Source organism: Lithobates pipiens, unplaced genomic scaffold (assembly GCF_037356315.1).
Source record: "Lithobates pipiens isolate NorthernLeopardFrog02 unplaced genomic scaffold, aLitPip1_a1.2 Scaffold_13, whole genome shotgun sequence".
Classification (NCBI taxonomy): Eukaryota; Metazoa; Chordata; class Amphibia; order Anura; family Ranidae; genus Lithobates; species Lithobates pipiens.
In genome coordinates, this window is record NW_027507718.1 from 235,388,325 (window position 1) to 235,405,834 (window position 17,510).

Genomic DNA, 17,510 nt, shown 5'->3' on the forward strand with positions numbered 1-17,510 from the left:
AAAAAAAAAAGTGAAAACATTTTCTTTTTCTAATTTCGTTATTTTCCAAAGTATTGTGAAAAAATGATAACTTAAAAACACATGCCATGCCTCTTTCCAAATACCTTGGACTGTCTACTTTCCAAAAAAGGGTTAATTGGGGGTATTTGTACTGTTCTGCTATTTTCGGGCCTCAAGAGATGAGATATGGCCCCAGTACATCAGGATTGATCTATTTTCAGATATACTGTATATACTAAAGTTTGTGGACTCTATAACTTTCCTACAGACAAAATAATAAACATCTGTTTGGGTTATTTTCACCAAAGAAATGTAGCAGAATACATGTTGGCCTAAATTTATGAAGAAAGATTATTTATTTGCAAAATTTTATAACAGGAACAAAGAAAAAATAGCTTTTTTTCCCAAAATTTTGGGAGTTTTTACGTTTATTTAGCAAAAAATAAAAAAACTCAGTGGTGATTAAATACCACCAAAATAAATCTCTATTTGTGTGAAAAAAACTGAAAAAAATGTCATATGATTACAGTGTTGCATCACCGCGCAATTGTCATTCAAAGTGTGACAGCGCCGAAAGCTGAAAATTAGCCTGGGCAGGTAGGGGGTGAAAGTGCCCAGTATTGAAGTGATTAAATCAACTGAGACATTTCTATACCTCTTAGGGCTCTTTCACACAGGACTGATCCGTGATGATCTGCCCCGTGGACATCCACTTTCTCAGCGGGGATCGCTCCGTCGATCCCCGCTGAGCAGGAAGAAGGAAGGCAGGAAGAAGATGATGTCTGTCTCTGTACACTGTGCAGGGATGGACCTGTCAGAGCGCCGCTCTACCCTATAGGAGATAGGGGCAGCACAGTGGTGTAGTGGTTAGCACTTTCACCTAGCAGCAATAGGGTTACTGGTTCAAATCCCAACCACGACACTATCTGCCTGGAGTTTGCATGTTCTCCCTGTGCCTGCGTGGGTTTCCTCCGGGTACTCCGGTTTCCTCCCACACTCCAAAGACTAAGGTTAATTAAACCCTGTCCAAAAAAATAAATAAAAATTGGGCATAATATATGTGTATGTGTATGTTAATGTTGTAAGTGTGTCAGGACTCTACAGGTTAAAGGACCACATAAATAGCTGCAGATGGACACCAGTGGCAAGAAAAGCACCCTGAGGCGATTCAGTTCGTATAGGTAGTGCTATACAAGTCATTCATTCATTCATATAGGAGATCAAATGATGACGAACCTCAGAGTCTGTCGTCACCGATCCAATCCGCAGACAGATGGAAAAGTAGGTTTTTCCTCCGTCACACTTTTTCAGATCGGAGTGGGTTGGATGTCAGTGGACATGTCACCGCTGACATCCAACGCTCCATAGACCTCTATGGCGCATCCGTTCAGGTCCGCCTAAAAAACTGACAGACGGACCTGAACGGATCGTTCGTCTGAAAGAGGCCTAAGGCACGCTATCAATGAGATCTCTTTGCTTCAGTTCCTGGGTATGCACACCTGCTTGGCTACTATGAGTTGTTCCCACTCTCCCCGTTAGATTATTTTCTCTTGTGTATACTGTATTATGACAAACTCAATAGGCGAAGCTAAAACACAAAAGGTAGTCTGAAACACCAAAACACCCCGGTGGATTTAAGAATTATAGCAGGGAGATTTAACTTTTGGAGAACCTAGGTCATAAAAGAAACCAGGGGAAGGTCCAGCCCACCGGGCTTCTGCTGTAACTAATATTTCACTTTTGGATCGACTAATCTTTTAAACTCTTTCTTTTTGTATTTGCCTGTCATCGTGGTAGCAGCAAGAAAGTTAGGTTGTGGCTGTCTAATTCCCCCTCCGACTTCTCCACCATGAAGCCATGGTAATAGGCAAACACTATGGCAAGACACACATCATTACCACAAGGACCAGGGTTGGTGTTTTCCTCCTACTTAACTGCATTATGTTTACTACTAAGTTAACAGTGCAGCTCAAAACTGTCATTCTTCTGCTACACCAGACAACAATCGTTTTTCTACTACTCTACTGCTACTTATGAGTCTATTTAACACAATAATGGCATGAAAAATACATTTGCTAAACAATGCTTACATAGTTGACAGCCTTGTGCTGGTTTCGCGTGATTTCACACTTTGTGTTTCCTGCTGTTCTTTTGCTGGAGTGAGGATGTTGTCCTCCTGATCCTCTGGGATAGCTTCATAAGAATCGGAAGGACTCTTTAATCTCATTTCAGGGTCAATAATCTCCACAATGTCTTCGAATAGCTTTACATTAAAAAAAAAAATGACGGTAAATATTTGCAACTAAACCATACTAGACATTTGATAAGCACAGAAAAGTATTGTTAAAATCACCTTTATATAATAGCCAGTAAATTTTAGAACTTCTTCACATATTAGCTACCTGACAATCATACCTAACCTTCTGCCTTTAAAAGTATAACTAAAAGCAAAAAACTTTTTAGTTTTACATTTGCAACAGAGCAAATGACTGACTCTTAAAGCCTCGTACACACATTATGATTGTTGGCAGGGGATTGTCTGTTCACAGACTGTTGTCCTAAAATCTTACCGTTAGTACTCGCCATTTGACAATTGTTGTCCAATTTTAGGCCAACAAATGTTGGATGACAGGCTAGTAAATTTTCGGCGGACAACGGCTTGACGTCAGATTTTCATATGGTCAGTACACAAATCTGTCACCCAAAAGTGCAAACACACATGCTCGGAATCAATGCTCGCCAAACACGAAATTAGCAGAAGGGGCCCAAAGGGTGGCACTCAAGAGCTGAAATTCCTCGTAGTATGTCACGACAATTGTGTATTGTTAGTATGCAAAACAAGATCCTGGCACACGACCCCTTTTGACAAAAATCAGACGCTTGGTTGGCCAACAATCGTACCGTGTGTACGAGGCTTTAGACCCCATATTAGATTTTCTACAGATTTTTGTCTTCAGATTTACCAAAACCATTAAGTGCAAGGGCCTGCCTGATTGTATACAAATTGGCTGCAAGCAGACCATGCAACTGCATATGCTCCGTTCCGAAGCCGGCCGGGATTGGGAAAGCTTGTACACCTTTGCTCAGGCGGTGCATGTGCAGTAACCTAATGGCGCCACCTGGCGCCATTTTTGAATAGATGATTGAGACCACGGTGGCTCGTGCAGTGCATCGCCAGAGGAGCCGAGGAGGGGTGAGGAGGAGGAGAGTGAAACTGTGTGGGGATATAGCAAAAAGGGGACAGAGTGAGAGGAGGACATTATTGGGAGCCGGGAGAGTGAAGCCGTGGTATGCAGGGGACAGAGACTGATGTCCATATGAGACCATGGCCATCCAGCACACAGGTCTCCATCCCTATTTGCATTAAGTATAAAAAGGGGGAAAATTGAGGAGAGGGGGCATTGGGACTTTATATGAAACACACTGCTCAGGGTAGGATGAGACATTGAATATAATAAAGAAAGATATTGTATGATGACAGCAATGGACATAATACAATAATTGGTATATATTTAATTAAATTTCAGAGATATATGATACAAAATAAACATGATTAGTACGTCATATTGTAATAAAATGAATAACAACAAGGTAAGCAAACAGGATTAATACGAATATTGTAATAAAATTCAAAATATAGTAAGCTAATAATACTTATCTTGCTCACCATACACAATTTCATTTATTTTAGTATACCCCTTGGGTTCATATTGATCATCCCAGTTGTGCAAGGGGGATCCCGCTCACGCACTTCATTTCATTGTTCCCTGGCTGATTCCGCCCTGCTACCACCTTGTCACCACCTCAGCTCCCGGTGGGATGGTTTCTACTTTTCATTTTAGATATTTCCAGATAGCTGCTCCTGACGAGTGGATACTACTCCACGAAACGCGTAGAGCTTTAATATTTGATGTCTTGTCAGTTACCATGCTTTTTACCATGGGTTTTATTTGGCCGAGCCATTGAATTATTATAATATGTTCATTATGTCTGTTACTGTGGGTGTATTTTTGCTACTAACTATAATCATGTTGTACATAGCTTACTATATTATGAATTTTATTACAATATTCGTATTAACCTTGTTGTTATTAATTTTATTAAAATATGATATACTAATCATGTTTATTTATTTTGTATCATATCTCTGAAATTTCATTGAATATATACCAATTATTGCATTATGCCCATTGCTGTCATAAAATATCTTTCTTTATTATATTCAATGTCTCATCCTACCTGAGCAGTGTGTTTCATATAAAGTCCCAATGCCCCCCTCTCCCCAATTTTCCCCCTTTTTATACTGACCTGTGGAGAGGTGTAAGGGGCACAGGAGGAGGACATAGCACACTGATGATGTGGAGAAGTAATATGATGGACAGAGGAGGAGGCTACTGTGAGGGGATGAGGAGGACACTATCATGTCCGCAGCCTCTGTCCTCCTCCTGTAGTATGTTCCCAGCCTCTGTCCACCTCCTGTAGTATGTCAGCAGCCTCTGTCCACCTCCTGTAGTATGTCCGCAGCCTCTGTCCACCTCCTGTAGTATGTCCCCAGCCTCTGTCCACCTCCTGTAGTATGTCCGCAGCCTCTGTCCACCTCCTGTAGTATGTCCGCAGCCTCTGTCCACCTCCTGTAGTATGTCCGCAGCCTCTGTCCACCTCCTGTAGTATGTCCGCAGCCTCTGTCCACCTCTTGTAGTATGTCCGCAGCCTCTGTCCACCTCCTGTAGTATGTCCGCAGCCTCTGTCCACCTCCTGTAGTATGTCTGCAGCCTCTTTCCACCTCCTGTAGTATGTCTGCAGCCTCTGGCCACCTCCTGTAGTATGTCCACAGCCTCTGTCCACAGTCTCTGTCCACCTCCTGTATCATGTCTGCAGCCTCGGACCATCTCTTGTCTTTTATCATGTCTGCAGTCTCTAAGGGGGATCCTAGAAAAGAGTCATGAGTGGGAGCGCTGCCGGGATGGGGGTTATGGAAAGAGACAGATTTGTGGAATGTGGAGAGTAAACTATAGAATAAAACCAGAGCCACCAAGCTGGAGCCATCTGACTGAGCCCTGCACGGTGCACCTGAGAGGAGGTCAGTAACTGCGCCGCCAGGCCAGTCTGAGGGGGGTCACTGATGTAAGGAGGAGAGAAAATACAATAACATAAGGGGGCACTGATATAAAGGTTCCCCCCTATATTTGTAACCCCCCTTACCTTAGTGTATTTACTCTGCGGAAGGTGGTCTCTATTCACCAGACTCACCCCCCCACATCAGAGATCCCCTTTACATCATGATCTGCAGCGTTCTCCTTTACATAAGAGTTCCCTTGCACTGTAAGGGGGAATCCTGCAGACTCTAATGTAAGGGGGAAATCTGTACTGGCTGGGTTATAGTAACCTGACCTTCATGTCAATGCAGCAATATGTTTTTTGACTTTTTTTTTACTTAGACCCCTTTCACACTGGGGCATTAAAAAAAGCGCCTGTAAAGCGCTTGAAAGAAGCCTCATCTGCAGTCCCAATGTGAAAGCCCAAGTGCTTTAAGAGCCCTTTCACAATGTCAGCGCCCGAAAAACGCTGGTAAAGCGCCGCTTAAACTAGCAACGCTTTACCAGCGTTTTTCAAGTGTTATTGGGGCGCTTTTTAACCCCTGCTAGTGGACAAATAAAGGGTTAAAAGCGCCCACAAAACGCTGATGCCAATAGCGCTTTTCAGGCGTTTTACTGGCGCTTCCCATTGATTTCAATGGGAAGGGGCGCTTTAGGAGCGTTGTATTCACTGCTCCAAAAGCGCTGCAAAGAAGCTGCTTGCAGGACTTTTTTTGACGGCCTGCCAGCGCAGCACCTCGGTGTGAAAGCACTCAGGCTTTTACATTGGGATTGCAGTTGCAGCTTCTTTCAAGCGCTTTACAGGCGCTTTTTTTAACGCTAAAGCGCCTGAAAAACGCCCGAAAAACACCCCAGTGTGAAAGGGGTCTTAACCACTTACAGACCGGACCATTTTGCTGGTCAAAAACCAGACCACTTTTTGCGATTCGGCACTGCGTCGCTTTAACTGACAATTGCGCGGTCGTGTGACGTGGCTCCCAAACAAAATTGACGTCCTTTTTTTCCCACAAATAGAGCTTTCTTTTGGTGGTATTTGATCACCCCTGCGGTTTTTATTTTTTGCGCTATAAACAAAAATAGAGCGACAATTTTGAAAAAAACGCATTATTTTTTACTTTTTGTTATAATAAATATCCCCCAAAAATATATAAAAAAACATTTTTTTCCCTCAGTTTAGGCCGATACGTATTCTTCTACATATTTTTGGTAAAAAAAATCGCAATAAGCGATTATTGATTGGTTTGCGCAAAAGTTATAGCATTTACAGAATAGGGATAGTTTTATAGCATTTTTATTAATAATTTTTTATTATTTTTTTTTTACTAGTAATGGCGGCGATCAGCGATTTTTATTGTGACTGCGACATTGTGGGGGACACATCGGACATTTTTGACACATTTTTGGGACCATTGTCATTTATACAGTAATCACTACTATATAAATGCAGCGATTCCTGTGTAAATGACACTGGCAGTGAAGGGGTTAACCAGTGGGTGGGGGTTAAGTGTTCCTAGGGGTGTGTTACTAACTGTGGGGGGGTTGGGCTTTCAATCACATGGAGCAGAGATCAGCGTCACTAGTTGCTAGGCAGAATGGAGAAATTCTGTTTACACGCATTTCCTCCATTCAGCCGTCCCGTGAGACGATCACGGGTATGCCCGCGGCGATAGAGTCTGTGGGTCCCGCGACCGGACTCACGGGGGTCCCGACCAGCCCGATGGCAGGGCGGCATTAAAGATTGGACGTACCTGTACGCCAATAAGCCTGCCCGTGCCATTCTGTCGACCTACATCGGCGTGCGCTGGTTGGGAACCGGTTAAACATGTTGCTAATAGCCCTAGCTATGTGTTTATAGTTCAAATATTGATATTTGCACTGTTTAGTACAAAAAACATTTTAGGTCATTTTAAGTACTTTTTTTGCAGTGTGAGTGAAGAATGTGGATCTGTCAGTAAATTTCACAATTTTTCGCCAGTAAAAACTTGGTGCCGTTTGTAAATTTTGGCATTCTGCCGGAAAATTTCACTTCAGGGGGTTGGCAACACAGGGTACGATTGTTAGCTATTACATATTATTAATTTATTTTACTTATTGATGCTTTTTAGTTATTTGTGTATTTATTTTACATTTATTTATTCATATATTATTACTATTTTATTTTTATCATTTATTTTTTTTCATTTGAGCAGGAATTCGTGCAAAAACGTGCACAGAAACTTTCAAATGGTGCATTTCCATTCATTTCTATGGGAATACAAATGCACCAAATACACCCAAATGTGGCAGATTCAAGCGAAAAAAAAAGCTCCAGAACTTGTTTGCGCTTCAGGCGCTTGGCTTTAGGCGACATGGAGTGGAGATGTGAACCATCTTCATAGAGAATAATTGATTTTTTTCTCCTCTAGCATTTTTGAGCTTCAAGCAGATAATCGCTCAAGTGTGAATGGGGCTTTAGCACTGCTTATCCCTCACCCTGTCTGAATTCTATAATAAAGGAGACTACAGAAAGTGGAATTCAAGACAAATTCAGGTCCTCATAAAATGTAGACTTATTTCCTTAAAACTAATTTTAAATTAAATGTGGCTCTTACTTCATGTGGTATGCCTTCTTCCAAGTGAGGGTAAAGAGCCAGTGGGTGCTGTGTAAGGCCATATTCTATCTGAGCAATGTATTCTCGGCGTGCCTGCTGTAACGGGAGCAGTTTTGAGTAACAGGACTGCTCTATGGTGAACTTTTTAGGCTTCTGGACAGGTTTTGAGTCATGTTCTGCATTCTGTAGGATGGGAAGATGTACACCCGGGAGAAGATCATTTGAAGCATCAGAAGAAGGAGGATAACCATCTCGGAAATCATCCATTCCTTTTGGCAAAAATTTCCATTTTTGGCATTTGAGGGCACCAGATAAGTTCAGTTTTTGGTTGGTTTCTTTGAGAAACTTTCTTTGAAGCCTTTCCTTATACCTGCAAAAAAAAAATGAAATGATTATTATTAAATAAATATATATATATATATATATATATATATATATATATATATATATATATATAATATATTATTATTATATTATATATGTACAAGAGTCACATTTTTTTCAGTTGTATGGGATAAAAGGGCAGTCCAACGGCTAATAAAACTGCACATTTTTATATATTATTATTTTAGTGTACACACAATACAATCTCTATTTTTTTCATTAAATATAAAAGATGAGACTGCATCAAGGTAATAGGAACCAATTATATCTACTGCAAAAGTTGCAAAACAGTGGAAAACGGCCATATTAAAAACTGTGAACAGGTTAAAGAAGACTATAAGCAAAACTTTTTTTTCCACATTTTGGATAGAGTAAAGAAGTGTTAAATCACCTGTAAGGCTGATTTTTTCCATCTGTGTCCCATTGGGGAGATTTACCTTCACTTCCTGTCTCATAGCCAAACAGGAAGTTTGAGAAAATCCCTGCAAATTTAGGTGAATACCTTGGGGCCCCCCAGGTCACCAGAACCAGTGTCCCCATTGGAAGATTTCCCTTCTATTACTTTTCTGGGAACAACACAAAATTTGTGATTTTCTTTAACTTTCACTTTCAATGATAATGGTATACACTACAGGACAAATAGCGAGGACGAATCTCCTTAATGGGGGGCACAGACAGCAATAAAAACTAACCAGTGTTCTAAACTGTCTCCCCTCTATCTAAAACTAAACAAAAACTTTTTGCCTTTAGTTCTACTTCAAACCTAAATGATAGTCCCAAGATAATTCTTCTACCTCTTCTATGTGTGAGGATACCTATAGTGTAATGCTACTTTCACACTGCGGCACTTTACAGGCGCAATAACGCTAAAAATAGCGCCTGCAAAGCACCTCTCCTGTCACTCCAGTGTGAAAGCCTGAGTGCATTCACACTGGAGCGGTGCGCTGCAGGACCTGCAAGCAGCATCTTTGAGGTGCTTTACACCGCTCCTAAAGCGCCTCTGCCCGTTGAAATGAATGGGCAGGGCCACCGAAGCACCTTTAACCCTTTTTCAGCAGCTAGTGGAGATTAAGGCCGGGTTCACACCGCTGCGATGCGGGAACGCCGCGAATCCGCAGCGTTTTCCCGCATCGCATTACTCCCGCCGGCAGTTCACACTGCCCTATGCGGACGGCTGGGAGTGTCAATGATATGTTAATGACACCCCCAGATCCGTCCGCATATCGCAGTGCGATCTGCCTACTCGCACAGGAATCGGATCGCATGGTGTGAACCCCCATGCGATCCGATTCTGTTGCGGACCAAAAAAAGGGTCCCGTGCGAGTTTGCTGCGGGAGCGATGCGAATTCAGCCATACTATCTGTATGGCTGAACTCGCATCGCTACGGAGATCGGATGTGATTTGCACTGCAGTGCGGTGCGAATCACATCCGGATCTCCCCCCGCAGCAGTGTGAACCCGGCCTAAAAGCGCCCTGCTAGCAGACGAAAAAGCGCTGCTAAAACAACGGTAAAGTGGTGCTAAAAATAGTGGCACTTTACCGTCGACGCTCCCAATGCCCCAGTGTGAAAGTGCCCTAATGACCCGTACACACGGTCGGACATTCCGACGACAAAAGTTGCACAAAGTTGTCGGAAAATCTGATCGTTCGCGGTGACGTAGAACACGTACGACGGGACTATAAAGAGGGCAGTAGCCAATAGCTTTCGTCTCATAATTTATTCTGAGCATGTGTGGCACTTTGTCTGTCGGAATTGTCTACACGGTCATAATTTAAATAATCAGATTTTGTTGTCGGAAAATTTTAGATCCTGCTCTCAAACTTTGTGTGTCGAAAATTCCGACGGAAACAGTCAGATGGAGCCCACACACGATCGGATTTTCCGACAACAAGATCCGATCGCACATTTTCTGTCGGAAAGTCCGACCGCATCTACAGGGCATTAGAGTAAGAGTACACCCATATGTCCTAACTGCATGTGTGTGTGTGGAGGTGGGGTTGGGGGGCTTTTATATTTTGTTTGTACTTGTGGTTTTGTTATTGCAATTACATTTTTACTTGCTTCATTACAAGCTCCCTATGATAACATTGACATGTACTCTTTATGGACACCATCATTTATGGAGGCCTTAGCTGATTAGGGTTGCCACCTCATCCTTTTAAACTCGAACACATATTAATTACACAGGTTCTTTGGCTGATTAAGGTGGTAATTAGACTTACTTGGTGCTTTATCTGCATTAAATTAGCCTCAGAACCTGTGTAAGGGCTCTTTCACACGGCCGTTCCGTTCAGTTCCGCCTGTCAGCTTTTCAGGCGGACCTGAACGGATGCTCTATAGACCTCTAATGGAGCGTCGGATGTCAGCGGTGACATGTCCTCTGACATCCGACCCGCTCCGATCCGAAAAAGTGTGACGGAGGAAAAAATCAACTTTTCCATCCGTCATCGGATCGGATGACGACAGACTTTGCGGTCCGTCGTCACCCGATCTCCCATAGGGGAGAGCGGCACTCTGACAGGTCCGTCCCTGCGCAGCGTGTAGAGACAGGCCTGTCATCTTCCTGCTCAGCGGGGATCGGCGGATTGATCCCCGCTGAGCAAGTGGATGTTCACGGGTCGGATCATCACGGATCCGCCCCGCGTGGAAGAGCCCTTATTCATATGTATTTGGGTTTAAAGGGATGAGGTGGCAACTCTATAGCTGAAACCCAGCCAGTGCAGATCTAAGACCTAAGACCCAAAGAATGTAGCTTGCTTAGTTGCTGCCTCCAGGACTCTGTAGGCTCTGAACTCGTAAATGATCTGACCTATGTGTTTACCTGATCCTGGTTACACATAAGCTTACTAGATTTTAATAGCAGATTGCAACATGTCATTCTGACAATGTGTGTAGTGGGGGTGACATGTGTCTAGTGATCTATGCTCTGTTCAGCCAACTTCACTACTAAAGGCAGAATTCTCCAGCAGTAAAATAGGAAGTTGCAATCTCCTGTACATATAATCCATAGCCCATCTTTATGGTTTTATTAATTAAAAGAGCAGGGAATGGTTAGAACCCCTGCCTGGTATTTTTTCCTTTGTGTGTTACATTGTGCAGAATGCCTTTCACTTCCTGACCTGGAAAATGAATAGGAAAACTTTCCAAAAGGAGGTGAAATCTCCCGTTGAGCTTGCCATACACTGTAAGATTCATCTGTTTACGGTAAACGGCTATCTGGGAGCCAACATCCACAGCTCTCAGAATACCCAAAAAGTGGCTGCATCTGATTGGAGGCAGCCACTGTTCAGCTGACAATTTTTCACCCGCCTCCTTCAATTTTGAGATTGAAGGATGTCAGGAGGGGGATTCTGACAGAGCCAGTCACAGCTTGAGTTTTTGCAGGTTCTTGAGAAATTTGCTCCATGTCTGGTCAGTTCTAGATACTGTCATGGGAACAGGTAGCTACATTGGAAGATTTTCCCTTTATGTGTGTTTTGGTAACAGCTGTAATATTTTGGATTAGCCATCACTTTCCATCTCATTGATAAGGACAAACAGGACAAAGAAAGAGAATAAAGCGGCCATAGATGGATCGAATCACGGCAGGTTCAGCAGGGGCGGGCTGAGATTTTATCCACCTATGGGCAGGCTGGTTGTTCCGTACAGTACAACCAGCCTGTCAGATTTTTTTGCATGTGATCACTACTGGCAGCTATAGCGCCAGTAGTGACCATTGTGTTCTGCCGGCAGGGAAGGCTCCCCTCCGGCAGAACACAATAGGGCTGCAGGAGGGATTCCTCCACGGCCACCCATATGTCCCTACCGCATGTTACTGTTTGATGTGTGATTACATGCAAGCTGACCACCTGTACTACCCACCACACAAATACACACAACTTTGGCAACATTTCTCAACTACTTACAAGCATTTAACCTTAACCTTAAAAAAAAAAAAAAAAAAACGGTGTTTACCCAGCGCCCTCTTTTGTGTTACCCCTTGAAATGATTGCATTTATTGCCAATAGCCCCTAATAATTTTTCAAAAAATTGTTAACTAATGTAAAAAGAAAAAATTGGTAGGTAGGTTTAGAATCTACTTTACATGTTACTTGTATAGCACGAAAAATGTCCATGTGAAAATTTCTGTGGGGTATAGAGATGAAGCAGCTGAACTGATTAAAATGTGTGAGACTGCATGCATTGCCAAATGTGTAACTCTTGCTATAACAAATAGTGATGTTTAGCGTTCATTTTTTTAATGTTTCACAGTTCGGCTTGAAAATCGGTATTGAATTTGCAATCCTTGAAAATTAGACCCAATCCCTTGAATCTAATATAAACCTCAATTTCTTAAAGAGGAACGTCAGTCCCCTTAAGTCTTGTCTCTGCTCTTCCCTCTCTCCAGCAGTGCCATCTTTTTTAGTCTGACATGGGCACAGATGTGCCAAAGGGCTCTGCCTGGCTTATGGGTCTTGACAGAGCCCTGCGGCACATTGGCCAATGCACGGGGGGTGCTTGGTGTGTTGGAGTTTCCAGACTGGTGCTGTTTTTGTGCATGCGTGGCAAACCTGTGCATATGCAGAATTGGCAGAGGGCTCTGCCAGGACCTAAAACTCTGTGGCACATCTGTGCATGTGCAGAATGGGGGGGGGGGGGGGGGGGGAGATCATTCTCACCTAGACAGCACTAAAAGCCAGTAAGGGTGAAAAAAAATTGAATGTGAGAGATTGAGGGGGGAGAAGACAGGGGAAAAAAGTAATTCTTTAGGCTGCTTTAAATTGGAACTAAACTTAAAGAGGAGCTCCAGCCCCCACCACCAAACAATTTAAAGTTAGCAGCTACAATTTTTGTAGCTGCTGACTTGTAATATTAGGACACTTACCTGTCCAGGGATCTTGTGATGTTGGCACCCCAGGCGATTTTTCAATCTGCTGCTGTTGCCATTTGTTGTAAGGGAAACCAGCAGTGAAGCCTTGCGGCATCACAGCTGGTTCCCTACTGCATGACGTGGGCTGCGCTTTGTGAATGGAACGTTGGCGGGGAAAGGAGGAGGGGGGCTAAACTTCTGAGGGACCTCTCCGCAGCAAGGTCTCCCAGGGGACGGGTACCTGTCAAAAACAGGTATCTGCCCCCCCCCCCAAAAAAAGGTGCAAAAAGTAGCAGCAGAGGGGGGAGGAATTAAACAGGCAGGGCTTCCCGTTTGGGTAGAGCTCCACTTTACATAATGAATAAACTAGAAGCAGGCAGCTCTTTATTGCAGAAGAGACATGCTATGTTCCTTCTGCAATGATAAAACACTTACTTGCCTGCTTACAGTCTTCATTAAAGTGCATACTGAGCTGTGTACTGTAGGTGCAGCTTAGCATTCATTCCTAACACACTCTGGCTGTGCTGAAATTACTCCTTTTTTGTATAATGACAAAATTCCCTGACTGGCCAATCAGAAGGGGAAAAATGTGGCACGCAGAAGTAGCCAGAGAGAAGATGACAGGCCAGCAAGAAATTTAGGGTGGAAAATGGAGAGTATTTATTCAAAATGTGAAACTGTAGTGAGCAATGCTGGAACTGACTGCAGAGTGTGACATCAAATCGGCCTGGCTAATAGAAAGCAGCCAGCGATCAATATCCAGAAGCCGGCCGCTTGAAGAAGATGTAAGCGGCCTGCAGGGAGCTTCAGGATGCTGCATCGCTGCAACCAAGACGAGTATAGTTCCACTTTAACTGCCGCATCACTAGAATGAGAAGGGGCGTATTTCTGGGGTTTTAGTTCTGCTTTAATGTCATTTCAAAAGTTGTTGTTAATACCACTTCAAGACCGCAATACATATATATATATATATATATATATATATATATATATATATATATATATATATATAAAAACCATCTGGTTTTGAAACAGTTGTCAGCCATAACCCTGGTATTAATATTTTCAGCCGGCGATTATCTTTTAAAAGCCACTCTCTCTAAAAGCCACTGGATCGCTTTTAGAAGCAGAAGGAGGGGTTGTCTCCAACCGGCAAACCCATGATCCGATCATCTTTCATCACCTCTAAGATCCAGGAGGCCAGAAGTGACGTCATGACATCACTTCCGGTTTGGGGCAGATGCGAGTACTGCCTTTTTTTGGGAAAGCATCAGATCAATGTTTATATATTTTTTTTGATCTGATGTTTCAAGGGCAGAGGAGAGATTTTGACTCTTACAGACCCCAGATGTTCCCATAAGGAGGACCTGTCATGCTTTATTGCTATCACAAAGGATGTTTATATTTCTTGTGATAGTCATGAAAGAGATTTAATAAAATTTAAAGGGACAGTGTAAAAACTACATTTTTAAATTGCCCCCCCCCCCAAAAAAAAATTTTTTTTACCACCAGCTACCACTGTTTGAAACACTGCTGCGCAACTGCCATATGACAATGAATAATTGGTAATTTTCTAACAAAAAATATTGACTTTTACTTGTAAACAAAACATTTTTAGAAAAGGCATGGTCTTAAAGTGGTGAAATCAGCAGCTTTCATTAGAAAGCTGCTGATTTCATTAGGCCCTAAACAGGTCCTTAAAAAGGACATTAGGTCCTAAAAAGGTCCTAAACAAGGACCTTTCATTACCATGAAGGTCCTTGTTTAGGCACTTTCTACTATGGGTAACAAGTTCTCCTGCATGGTCACCCTGTCACATCTAATACCTCTTGTGATGGCTACAAGCAGCTTTACCAATGCACACTGCGCAGGCATCATCACAGTAAAGAAGCCAATCCAGAGCAATGATGCGCAGCAAACACCAGAGTAGATGCATGGAGAGATGAATTGGTTGAAAGAAGCTGCAGAAGATCTGCAGCACTAAGATGAAAAATAGTGAAAAGGTTACAAAATACCATTGTTTGTGATACGCAGTGCACAAAACAAAGTAAATAAAATCCAATTAGGCTTTTCAACTTTTTGAGTCTTCTTATAATACCAATGTTATATGTGTTCCCTTGGCTTCCCTCCATCTTTGTGGGGTATACAGGAAATGGTATGTGTATATAGCATGTGTACTTACCAAGGGTGGTGAGGCTTTGAATCATTTCTGTCTCCATCCAGGGTGGACATCTCTCATCAGAGCTAAATACAAAGCAGAATTCTTATTACATGTATTGCAGCTTCCAAAGACATAGGGAATATGACCAGTAGGGCATTACTGCACTGTCATATACAATCACTTGTATAGTATTCAATACAGTGTATAAAGTGTACCTAGTTCTCACACTCCCAGCACCTTGCCAGCTCTTGTATTGCCTTCCATTTTGGTTACCAAGGTAACCATGGCATCCTTAGCAACCTTTGTATACACTGACTCTTTTTGATGAGGTCACTAAAGCTGGCCAGTTTTTATATACACGCCTGCTTTCTCGTTTTCACAGAAGGTGTCTTCAGCAAGGGGATCTGTTAATGTTCTGGTGGGCCAGTGTAGAACGAATTTAAATAATATCAGACGTTTTGCCTGAGAAAGTTAGCAACTGCCTCATTTATGGAAACAAACATAGAAAGGAAATCACATTGCACGCATTGTGCTCCATCTAGTGGTGGAAAGAGGGAATAGCAGATAAGACCAGAAGACCTGTGCTGAAAAATGTGTAGACTGGTGTTTCTATCTTTGGTGTAATAAGCCAGTGGTTCCCCCTTTTTTATTTATTTTTTATTTTTTTTATTCCCCCTCTGATTACTGTTATGCTACCTTTTATTCTTCGTCTTGTTCCCTGTCCTCTTCGCTTTCGAGGTCGTCCCTTTCTACCTCCTTTTTTTTTATAATAACGGCACTCACTGTGGAAAAAATTCCACGGGGTACAGAGACTCCTTAGTACCTGGTATTCCGGGTGGTCATTCCATCATACATATACAGTAAAACCTTGGATTGCGAACATAATTTGTTCCAAAAACATGCTTGTAATTCAAAGCACTTGCATATCAAAGCTAATTTCCCCATAAGAAATAATGGAAACTCAAATGATTCGTTCCACAACCATTTATTTATAGGTCCTTCAGTTTATAGTCCATATAAAAAGATTATAGCAATGTGTAGCCATAAAATGTCCGTTCACAAATGACAGCCTCCACAAGGGGATTAGAAGCAAAATCCATCAGGAGCTCCAGAGTATAAAAGAAGCGATGCGCCTCTAATGCCCCGTACACATGATCGGACATTCCGACAACAAAGTACATGGATTTTTTCCGATGGATGTTGGCTCAAACTTGTCTTGCATACACACAGTCCCACAGTTGGTCGGAAATTGCAAACGTCAAGAACGCGGGGACGTACAACACGTACGACCAGCCAAGCAAAATTAAGTTCAATAGCCAGTGTGACTCTTCTGCTTGAATCCGAGCATGCGTGGAACTTTGTGCATCGAAATTGTGTACACACAATTGGAATTTCCAACAACGGATTTTGTTGTCGGAACATTTGAGATCCAGATCTCAAGTTTTGTGTGACGGAAATTCAAATGGAAAATGTCCGATGGAGCCTACACACGGTCGGAATTTCTGACAAAAAGCTCCCATCAAACATTTTCCATCGGAAAATCCAACCGTGTGTACGGAGCATTAGTTTAGCAACATGTTGCTAAATGTTGTACTTTCATTAAATGTAACCATATTGCTACACTTATGCCACGTACACACGACCGTGTGTAACTCTGATGGTTTTTTCGATGGAGTTCAGATGGAGTTCCGCTGAAACGGACTTGCCTACACATGATCACACCAAAGTCCGAACGTTAAGAACGCAGTGACGTATAACACGTACAACAGGACTAGAAAACGGTGTATTAGTCTAGCAGCAGCATTCATAATAGACTGAAGGGAGGATAGCCTGTATAAGGGTAGAACATTAAGGAGAGAGTTGCAGTAGTCAAGGCGGGAAATAATCAAGGAGTGAATAGGTTGCTTTGTGGTGTCATTAGTCAGGAAGGATCAAATTCTGTCCATGTTGCGGAGGTTAAGGTGGCAGGATTTAGCCAGTGATTGGATGTGGGGGCTGAAGGAGAGGCCAGAGGCAAGGATTACACCCACCACCCTGGCATGTGTGGATGGACTAATAGTTGTGCTGTTGATCCTAATGATAAAGTCATGAGAGGGGGACCGGGAAGGAGGAAATATTACAAGCTCAGTTTTAGAAAGATTTAGTTTGGGAAAGTGGTGTGACAGCCATACCGATATGTCATTTAGTATGTTTGAGACCCGTGAGAAGATCGAGGGGGTGAATTGAGGAGTGGAGAGATAGATCTGGGTGTCATCAGCATAGAAGTGGTATTGGAAGCCATGGGAGGTTATCAGGTGGCAAAGGAAAGAGGTATAGAGCGAGAATACGCCTTATGGAGAGGTAGTCTTGACTGATGGAAGCATGGCTATTGAGTGGGTGTAACTAAATGCAGGGATGTTAAGTGGCTCCATCAGGATTAGCTACAAG

The 17,510-nt window shown here is 42.7% G+C and overlaps 1 protein-coding gene across 2 annotated transcripts in view; it reads right to left on the reverse strand.

The window, feature by feature from the left end:
- Nucleotides 1-15,535, reverse strand: part of FAM47E (family with sequence similarity 47 member E) — a 31,438-nt gene extending 15,903 nt beyond the window's left edge. Inside the window, exons 1-4 of one of the 2 annotated variants that reach the window (XM_077476359.1) lie at nucleotides 15,299-15,535; nucleotides 15,105-15,166; nucleotides 7,688-8,057; nucleotides 2,091-2,263 (exon numbers count right to left, since the gene is read on the reverse strand). In XM_077476359.1, coding sequence (XP_077332485.1) covers nucleotides 2,091-2,263; nucleotides 7,688-8,057; nucleotides 15,105-15,154 — 593 coding nt within the window. In that variant the 5' untranslated portion in view covers nucleotides 15,155-15,166; nucleotides 15,299-15,535. The remainder of the gene's footprint in view (nucleotides 1-2,090; nucleotides 2,264-7,687; nucleotides 8,058-15,104; nucleotides 15,167-15,298) is intronic. The other variant, XM_077476357.1, reaches the window with a different exon arrangement.
- Nucleotides 15,536-17,510: the final 1,975 nt, after the last annotated feature.